The sequence below is a fragment of the Numida meleagris genome, chromosome 4 (assembly GCF_002078875.1).
Source record: "Numida meleagris isolate 19003 breed g44 Domestic line chromosome 4, NumMel1.0, whole genome shotgun sequence".
In the NCBI taxonomy this organism is placed as follows: Eukaryota; Metazoa; Chordata; class Aves; order Galliformes; family Numididae; genus Numida; species Numida meleagris.
The window spans coordinates 19,313,979-19,324,488 of NC_034412.1; the positions used below are offsets into that span (position 1 = coordinate 19,313,979).

Consider the following 10,510-nt stretch of genomic DNA (forward strand, 5'->3'; position numbering starts at 1 on the left):
GAAGTGTGATTCCCTGCTGTACACAGACAGCGCAGTCCTAGTCGATATCCCTAACTGCCAGTGTGCCCTTACTGAACTATGGCAGGAACACTTTATAGAGAGCTTCATAAAACATAAATGATCTGGAAACTGGCTGCAGCAAGTAAAAGGAGGGGCGTAACATGAGATGTTTTGCTGCTAGCTGATGTACTGCTTGTTCCATCTCAAATACAGTGCTTTGTACTGGGGAAGGCTGGGCCAACAGGTGTCCTCTGGGCCCCAAGAAGTGGTTTTATTTGCCTTGTGTTTGTACACCTCAGATCAATTGCATCCCTGACTATGTGCTCTGGCATCTCTGATATTCCTGTCTGTGGCCAGGTGGCTGTAAAATGTCAGATAATTATTACTGTAGTATTGTGATCTGCGGCTGCATCAGCAATTGGGTGTCTGCTGCTGTTTTTGTGAGTCTAGAAGTCTTGCAGGACAGTGTGGAGGTATGAAGTGAGCACGCATGCAGCTGGTGTGATGTTACCAGTAAGCAGCCTTGGTTTCCATTGGCCATAGTTTTCCTCTCCAAAGTGCAGTGCTGTCAGGCTGCAGTACCGTGCTTTCAAGCACCTCACAGATGTATCTTCTCACCTTTACAGCTGTGGCCATTTATACCATTCCCTGTGTCTGCTGAGTAAGGAGTGCGGGGCAGTAAGCAAAGACCTGATGCGGTGGATGTGCTATAAATGCAACTCGAGCAACAAGGGAGGAAAACTGAGCGAGAACTTCTCAGAGCTGAAAAAAGGAAGTGGAACATCCTTGGCACAGGTAAGGCTCCTGAGGTGGTTGATCTCTGCATTAGCTTAGAGAAGTGCTTCATTGCTCTGTTCTCACATCTTACTCTGCTTCCAGACAAGGCTGTGATCGGTAAGTGTCCAAGAGCATCAGCAGGTAACGTGTCACACTGATGGATGGCATTTAGTTTTGGTGTGGGTATATGTCGCAACGCGCACGCCGAAGTCACCCGCTGTACCAATATGGTTATCGCGTAGTGCTTATTTATTGCAATTCGACTACAACATTTATAGAGAATCAGGTAGGCGTTGCGCGCTACAACACTGTTAATTGGACAGCGGATATCATCACATAGGCATTCTTGCAGTTAGATAATGGTTAGCAGTCCCATAGAGCACAACCTGGAGGTGCAGATGTTTGACCTTGCAACACAGCAGCTGTTCCTCGTCTCAGGCCGCCAAGGACGCTCCAGGGATTACTCGAGCATGTTCTAATAAATATGCCCACTGTCCATCAAATACTTCCCACAGGTATACAGGAAGTGGAAACGTGTTCATCCAGAACTGCTAGCCAGGCAGCAGAGCTGATGCCTGCCGGATGGAAACTTGTTTGTGGAAGCCTGAGATAGGCCAATGGGGACAGTTTCTTTTAAAGTATATTTAGCTATGTTTTATGTAAAACACGTAGTAGAAGTCAGTGCATTCCTTGTGGCTGGGCCATAGAATCTCTGTTCTGCCCTGACTGACCAGAGAGCCTGTGCCGCCTTTGGGATGTCTTCAGGAATGCTGAATGGGGGGAACTGAGCTCTCCTGTCCCATGTCCCAGAGGTTACTGGTGAGGGTTTGTTCCTAAATGCCTCTCGGTGCTTTGGGCATTTGTCACCACACCAATGGCATGCAAAGCAATGCATTTCCACTTCTGAAAGCCAAGTAATTCAATCTGGGAGTATGTTCTTACAGAAGTACTTCCATTTTCTTATAGTAGATTATTTCAATTTCTGCCAAATCAATTCCGATCAGAAGATAGCTAACAGCATTAGTCAACTCCCATCAGCTTCTCTATTAACTAGAAAAGAAGCTTCCTGTTTGAAGGGAGGCTTAGGGGAGAGTAATCTCTGAGGAATGTATGGAGCACGATGCAAGCTTTGCAGTCAGATTGTGTTAGTTTCTTATATGGTGACAGGAAAAAATCTTTCCTGATAGTGTACGTAGCTCACTCCAAAAGTAATGCCTCCTATTTATTTCCATGGAAACTTCAACAGATACAAAGAGTACAATAACACTATTTAATAGAGCAGATTCTCAGCTACAAAACACTGTTTTTCAACCTAGTCACCACCATTAGCTATGCGTATTTGCCAGTGATGAACAAGAGCCTGCATGCCACGCTCATATAAATTGGCACCCAGACGCTGGCTGTGAACTTGGACAGAATCACAGCATCTCTGTATTTTACCCTCTACACTTTTGCTCTGAAGGAATGTGTGTGAATGGGTGTGACACACCTGATTTAACTTGAAAAGCTAAAGACAAAATTCAGTACAAAAATGACATTAATCACTGAAATGCTTGGCATCTTACAGCGGTGCCTCATAGCTTGCTTATCACTGGGCTTCTCTCGAGCCCAGTGTCTTCCATTTAATACTGGTCTGGGCATCCTCGCAGAGGATGAAGTGGAAAATAATCCACATGACGTGGGAGTGATTAGGGCAGGGAGGGGATGCTGCTGCATCCACCTGCAGCTGGGCTGGCTGGCACTCAGGGCCTAATGGGAGCCATGCAGAGAGACTGGATGGGGAAGGAAAGGGTTACAGAGAGATCATGTAATGCTGGCTGGAGAATGTCCCTGCCAGGTGATCTGAGTGCTGGGTGTTGCCCTGCTGGCTCAGCCATGTGCTCTTGGCAGAGACAGCCCCAGTCCCCGCAAAGCTCAGCTCCGGCTCCTCAGAGCCCTTTCAGTGCTTCAGGCCCCCACCTCCTCCCCTGGTGTCCCAGATCCTCTCCAAATTTGAGATGTTCACCATATATATTAAATTGCAATATTTAACTGATTAAACTGTTGTGCAGTCAGATCTTCAAAAAATGGCGTATGTTTAGACTGAGTGAGATTATAACTTCTCTTGCTCCTCCAGGAGGTTTGTTTACTTAACCACTGGTAGTGTTAATGAACTCTGAGGTAAGCATCCATCTGGCCAGGGAGCTGCAGGTCTGCTTGTTCTGGAGGAGTGGAGGAGATGTGTTTTCCTGAGGCCAAAAGCAGGAGGTGAGCACCCTGTGGCACAGAGCTCTCTCTGGAGGCAGTACTGCGGGGTTTGGGCTTGCACAGCCTCACATGAATTCAAGTAGAGGTTCTTAGAGACTTGGGCATGGAAACAGCAAACCTTGGCTGCACATAGTCCCCTTTTTCGTTCTGACGTGACACTGATGTGTGCAGAATGCTGTGGGTCTGTGCACCAGGTGTCTCCATGGCCTGCATAACGCAAGGTGCACGGACGGGAGGAGCAGACAAGCAAAGGGACTGAAGGAAAGGGATTCTCGGGGCTCCCCACCTTCAGCCATGTTCAGGTGTCCCTGTGGTGCTCATCTGGGGCCTGAGAGAGCAGGGTCACTGCTCTGTGCTGTGGCCCGGGGCACAATAAGGATAGAGTGATGGAGTGCTGCTTCTGCCACTGGGTTTGTTGGGGCTTTTCGTGTCGCAGTTCTCTGGTGAAGGGCTTCTCTGTGCTCCCACCCCAGCTGCCATCAGTCAGGCCCAGCCCTGTGCTCCTTATGTCGTCCTCACTTCCACATCTGGCATCTCTACAAGTAATGAACATGGAGCCCTAGAAGGATGCTGTGCTAACTCCTGTAGCTCCCAGCCCAAGCCCTGCCTTCCCCACGCCCTGCATAGCCAGCTCAGAGCTGCTGGGATGTTCTGCATACAGATCCATGGGGAGGTTGCTGCTTTGCAACCGCTTTGAAGACTGAAAATGTTGTGTGTCCCTCGGTGCAATATAATGCTGTTTTTTCCACAGTGCAATCTTCACTTTAGATATTTATGTTCTTAGCAAGCCTTGAATTAGGAATAGATTCATACTGAGAAATGCCACTGAGCATCTGGAATGCATTTCATAGTACCAGTTCTGCTCTGTTGAAACAAAGACTGTCAGTTTGAATTCTACGATGCTGTTGAGATTTAGATGTGAAACGACAGCCCAGCAGACAGTGCTTTCTGTGCCTCTGCTTTGTATGTGTGGCTTCTGGAGCAGGCCCTTGGAAGTGGAGGGGGGTGGAGAGGTGCCACAGACCAGCACTGACATTGCTGAAGCAGGTGAGAGCACTTGCTGAAAGGAGCCTCGCTCTAATAGGGGTTACAGCATCGGGCTCTGTGCAAGGAACAGCAAGAGGAGGCTGAAGCGGCTCTTCCTTTTATTTTCCAGAAATTTGTGCATTATGTTATCACTGAAACCTTGCTGTCTTCCCCAGGGTGATCTTCAGATGCTCCACACTGAGCATCTGTCCTGTCCTGCTTGTCTCACATCCTTCCAAAAATGAGTTTGTGTGTGTGTTAATTTCTGTAATCTCTTTTAAACCTTCAGTGCTGTTTTCCCTGGTGGTGTTTGATGGTAACTGAGGCACATTAGGTTAAAACAGTCACTGTGCTTCTGCCTACATATGTGAGTGTAGTAGTCTTAGTGTCTTGGTCATTAGTCTTCAAAACTGAATGGTGGTGAGATGGTTTGTTTTCTGCCTACATGTGTCACGAGGGGAGCACAGTCTTGGTTCTTGGACTATAAATGCAGCAGAAAACTACCATGAAACCCTACAAAATGCAGTGGTACATCCATGTTTGAGAATGCTTGTGAATTGTGAGGGCACCTTGGTTGGAGCTGTCCAAATGGCAGATATGTTTTATGCAGGAGGTTAATCCTGTCAAGTCACGGCAGGACAGACAATGCGTGTGATCCCTGCTGTTATTGCAGTTGGTGAGCTCTGTTCTGGGTGCAAGAGCTTTAATGAGCATCGGGAGGAGAGCCGGCTCATGTCCAGCTGCCACCAGCTGTCCACCAGCACCCCCTAGTTCTTTTCGGCAGGGCTGTGCTTCGTCCTTACATCCCCAGCTTGTACTGATAGCAGAGGTTGCCTTGACCAAGATGCAGATCTTGCACTTGGATTTGTTGAACCTCATGAGGTTCACCTGGGCCCACTGTCCAGGTCTCTTTGAATGGTGTCCCATCCCTCGGGCGTGCTGACTGCACCACACAGCTCGGTGTCATCTGCCAAATGCTGAGGGTCCACGCCATCCCACTGTTGATGGCACTGATGAAGATATTAAACAACAGCAGTAAACCATACTCCTATGGTTCAGTGAAAATCCCTTCATTTTAACAAAACATTTCAAATCTATGAGGATCTGTAAAACAGACACGCAGTGACAGATGTTGGGCTGCTGCAGCCTGTTGCTGTTCTCACAAACTGCACAGTCAGTGTAGTCAATGCTGCCAATAGCGGTGTAGCGTAGCACTGCCTGACAGTGGTGTATCTGTTCTCCCAGGAACCGGCACAGATCGCTGTGTGTCCGCAGTGTGAAATTGCAGCTCTCGGTCTGTTTTTGTGGATCTGCTTGGGAGAGCGGGCAGGAAGGGAACTGTGTGACTCCCATCTGCTCACAGGGGCTGGGAGCCAGCGTGCTGCATGGCTTGGAGCTCTGTGGCACTGCCGGAACCCTGCCCGGGGGTTCGCTGCTGCTGCTGCTGGGAGGTGACTGCTGGTCCCTGCTGTGCTTTGTGTCCGCGTCAAGCTGAGAAATGACCAGAAACAAAGGGTCAGGAAGGATGTATAGGGCTGTCCCTTCTCCTGATGTCCCCTTGGAAGGCAGGGAGCAAAAAAAGTAGTAGCTGAGGAGTGGATTCAGTTTGCAGTCCCTGGGTGGGAGGGATGTGAGAGGGAATCAGTTGGCTTGGTGGCTGCTGGGCTGGGCAGCCTGCAGAGGTGCAGGTGGTAGGTGAGCATCTCCCCATGAATCCCTTGAACAGAGAGCTGCAGTCTTCACGCCCATCTCCCTCCTCAGAGCTTTCATCCTCGTGTTGTACAATGAAAACAGCCCCTTTTGTTGCTGTGTCTGTGAACTGAGCACAGAAAGGCCTGGGCAGCTGCAGCTGAGCTTCCAAGCACCAGTGTTGTTCTTAAACACATCATAAACTTCAGCAGCAGTATGCTGCACAGGACTCAGAAGCTCTGGTGGGCGCAAGCAGCAAAAGTTTCTGCTTGGTTCTTGGTAAGGTTTAGCAGCACATTATCAGTAAGCTCCTGGCAGGAAGAGATCAGTGAACCCTCACACTGCTTCCTTCTGCATCTCCGTACCTCCCATCTCTCTCCCTGCAGTCCTGGCAGTGAGAATACTGCATCTCTTCAGCCTCCAGTGCTTAGCTGTGGTGGGATGCTGCTCATCAGCCTCCTTAGCTCCTGCTTAGAAAATGAACTATTTGTCTCCTGCTGCTGCTTCTGTTACCTTGGGCTCAGGCACAGACCTGGGACCAGCTCCAGCCCGGCCTGGCAGGCCCTGTGTGTGTGTGATGTTTAATCCATGGGCTGCCGTGAATCCCCTGCTATGTGACAAATAAATACTGTCTGCGGGGCCATAACGTCCAGTGAGGATGTTGGTGTTGGGGATGTACGTTTTTTATGTAATTAACCCTGAACAGCATTATTGCTCCTTTGGCTGAAAGCAGCAGCGGTAGTCCAAGAGGGAATGTTCCAACAGTGCCCAGTGTGAGAGTGAGCTGCTGCACTGAGCAGAGCAGAATGGGGACTGGGTATCCCGCTCTGCAGTGATGGATGGGCTGTGTCCTGCACCAGGCACATCACTCTGCTGCACGTTTGCAGAGGCTGGCAGTGGCATGTTTCTGTTTTACAGGGGATTTCCTGAGGTTTTCTGGAGCTCATTAACAATTTTGTAATGTTGGCATTGTTTTAATGGCTGTGGGTCAGACCCCCCAGAGGTGCGGTGAGGACGTGGCTGGAAATGGCTGCGAGGTGCTGACAGACCTGTAACTGATCCCACAGCAGCGACTGCCAGAGCCCGGAGCTGTGCTGCAGGTGGGCCGAGGAGCTGGGTGCGTCCTCCTAACACCTGAGTGCTGATGCTGGACTCCGAGAGTCTCTGCAGAGCTCCTGAGTGAAAACATGCCTTCAGTGACACGGCTAAAAAAGGAAGAGGCTTGACAGCAGGAGTTTCCATGGCAACGGAAAGAATTGCCTGCAATATTTCAGCTCATCAGCCTGGAGAGCAGTCTGATTGATGGTTACATGCGCATGGCAGAGAGATAACAGGAGAGGAGAGGCCAATTATATTGCATTTTCCTTGTCCTTGAATGCCTGTGGCCACAGCAAATGTGGAGGGCAGCTTTTCCCTATTCTTTTGTTGATTTTTTTTGGTGTTTTTTTCTCCACGTGAGGATGACCCGCACGTCCCTTGGAAGTGCTGCACGACCTGTCAGCTGCGGTATGTGACCCTCCCTTTCACAGGCTCTTGGCCTATGCCACATGCACAGGGAATATGACACTTGGTTCCTTGATTGGTGATTAGCAGCAGTTATTTACAATATAAATAGTGTCCTGCATGGGGAGGAAATGAGTCTGAGCAGGTGCTCCTGGCATGAGCTATCTGCAGTTGGGACATTCCTCAAATCATTTGATGAACATCTCAAAGGCAAAATGTACAGGGCTTCAAGAGTAACAAAACTATCCAGGCTTCAGGATTCATAGAATCACAGAATGGTTGTGTTGGAAGGGACCTTACAGCCCATCCAGTCCCAACCCCTGCTGTGGGCTGGTTCCCCCGCCAGCTCAGGCTGCCCAGGGCCCTGTCCAGCCTGGCCCTGAACATGGCCTTGAGCTGCACTGTAACCCAGATGGCTGCATGCCCCAGTTCAGGGTGTGCTTCCTGGGGTGTGTGCTGCCCTGCTGGCTGCTGTGAAAGTGGATGGTGAGCTCTTCCTGAGAAGCCTTGGAGCAGTGGCCAAAGTGCCATGCCCTGCACAGCACCAGGTTGTGGAACACGTGCTTTATTTCCCCAAACAGCACTGGGAGTTATCTTCACCGAGCTTTGGAACATGCTCTGTAAACATGCCACAGAGCACGAGAAGCATCGAGCAGCTGGGTGCTGCAGCATCAGCCCCAGAGGAGAAATCCTCCTGGGGAGAAGGGCCTGCTGGCTGTAGGGGCCTCAACAGGTGCCTGCTGGCTGCACCCTGCCTGGCTCAGGAGGGGAACCACAGCCCTTCGTGGGGCCAGGAGCTGAGCCTTGTGTCTGGGGATCAAGCTCCTCCAAGTCATGCTGTACTTTCTGGCTGAGCTTGATCTGTCGCTGAGGAGTTGAGGTAAATTCAGCTTTGGTAAGCAGTCACTTGTAGGACTGCAGCACTTTGGGCTAATAGCCTTTGGGAAATGTGTTTTGGGGAAAATATTTAAGAATGAATATTGAACATTCCCTTAAAAATAGATCCCCAAAGACGACAGATGCCAAATCGCTGCTCATGAGGGAGGCTGTTCTCCCTGGCTCCCATTGTAGTTCCTTGATGATGCTTTTGAAATAATCAAAATAGAAACATCATGATGCAGTAAAATGGAACAAACTTGGGAGAATCTGTGATTCTTTGTCATCCCTCCCTGGGATATTTAAATAATGCCTTTTAAAGCAGTTTGAGTATGCATTCAGCTCCTCTTGTGCTAATGCTTTGGCTGCAGACTATGGCACCTGTATTTGCATTTCTATTACTCTTCACCTGCAGCTTTGTAGCAGCCCCAGTGCCACTGTGGTGACTGTGCCCGGCTGCTGGCCGGGCTCTCGTGGGATGTGGCTGCATCTTGTTTTTGTAACCTCCTCGTTCCCTTTATCAGACAGGGTCAGAGTCTGTGTTGGACCCTCAGCAAATCCAGGCCTTTGACCAACTCTGCCGACTCAACCGTGGGACCTCCCGGGTACGTACTGCCTGATATCCATCAGCTTCAAACTGGGGAAGGCAATTGTGCAAGCTGCCAGGCCAGATATTAGAGCTGGCAGTGTGGGCTTTGGCTTTTCTGAGGGTTCATTCCACGCTGGCAATGCAGCGTGCATGGAGCTGGCTGCTTCCCATCACAGCACATCTGCACTGCTGCCACCACTGGGGGAATTCACGGGCAGCAGAGCATTGTGAATGTCTCTGGCTCTGAGGCTGGGCCTGAGAAGTGTACGTGGCGTGTGACATTTCTCAGGTTCCTTTTAGATTTGCAAATAGCCTTCCCTCCAGACACAGCATGGCTCCTGCGCTCACAGAGGGACCCCTCTGCGGTCCCCCGTGTGCTTGTCCTGAGACAGCGACGCTCCCTCTGTCCCCTGCTTTTTCCTTGTGCCTCAGCCCATTCTGCCTGCACCTGTTGGCACTTTCAGCTCTCTCTGGGATTGTTTTTCAATGATGGAATTTAAAAACAACCCCAAGACACCTGGAAAGTTGTTCAGGATTGTTCAGGATTGTTGTGCTGCAGAGTTCTGTGGGGTCTCTGCATGCATTATGGAGCTCTTCCTTCAAGTGTTAAGGTTTTTCTCTTTGCAGCAGGGAGATTATGACCCCACGTGAGCTCTGTCTCTCTGCACCTTACATTAGTGCCTCTGGGCAGCCTGTCCCAGCCGCAGGTGGTGACCTGTCTGGATTTTGTCTTGCAGTTAGCTCTCCTGACTGAGCTGTCCCACGCCCACGGTGGGGAGAAGCATGGGCTGCTCAGTGTTTCCCATGGGGACCCTGCTGCCAGCAGCGTCTTCCAGAATGAGACCTTCCAGCTGCACCTGGCCCCCCCGCCACTGATGGATGACTAGCACTGCTGCCTGCACACCTGCTGCTGGGATGATTTCCCAGGACAACACTGGGCTTCTTCCTCCGCCACCATTCCCAGAACCCTTCATGCTATGTGGTCCTGCTGGGTGCTCACAGATCTGCAGCGGTGGCTGAGCTCCTGGCTGTATGGCAGCTGAGGGGCAGCAGGACTGGGCAATGCGAAGTCAGAGGTCAGCCCAAGGTTCTGAAGCGCTGCAGCTGCCTGTACTGACCTGGAAGCTTGCAGCAGCACCTGTAACTGCCAAATGACTGCCAGTTCCACAGGAGGAGCATGCCCGGAGTCTTCGTGCTTCAAGGAGCTGTGCTGTTTTTGTGGGTGGATGCCATGCCCCATTGCCTCATGTCAGTTGTGGAGTTTGAGGGCAAAGAATGGGAAAACTTGAAAAAGGCTGCAGACTGCAGAAAACTATCTGTGCGTGAGGAAACTAACTGGCGTATAGTGTGTTCCTACAAATCTCCATTAAAAAGGCCCTTGGTTGAAACTAGGTGCATGGAGCTGTGTGCATGGGGAATCATCTGAATCACTGAGTTTGGAAAAGACCATGCAAATCATCTGTCCAACCATCCACCCATCCCACCATGCCCACTGACCATGTCCCTCAGTGCCACATCCCCATGGCTCTGGAATACCTCCAGGGATGGTGACCCCACCACCTCTCTGGGCAGCTGTGCCAGAGCCTCACTGCTCTGAGAGGAAATTGTTCCTAATACCCATCCTGAACCTCCCCTGGTGCAACCCTCTTGTCATATCATTCTTACCTGGAAGAAGAGACTGACCCCCACCTGACTGCAACCTCCTCTCAGGGAGTTGCAGAGAGTAATGAGGTCTCCCCTGAGCCTCCTCCAGACTGATTCATCCCAGTTACTGCTCAACTGGTAGCAAAGAAGTTGTACCTG

General features: G+C 50.5%; 1 protein-coding gene across 1 annotated transcript in view; it reads left to right on the top strand.

Annotated features, from left to right (window-relative positions):
• VPS8 (VPS8, CORVET complex subunit) overlaps positions 1-10,098 on the top strand; it is a 65,794-nt gene extending 55,696 nt beyond the window's left edge. The window contains 3 exon segments of the mRNA XM_021393581.1: positions 627-795; positions 8,643-8,723; positions 9,445-10,098. Of these exon segments, the coding sequence (XP_021249256.1) occupies positions 627-795; positions 8,643-8,723; positions 9,445-9,594 (400 nt within the window). The 3' untranslated portion in view covers positions 9,595-10,098.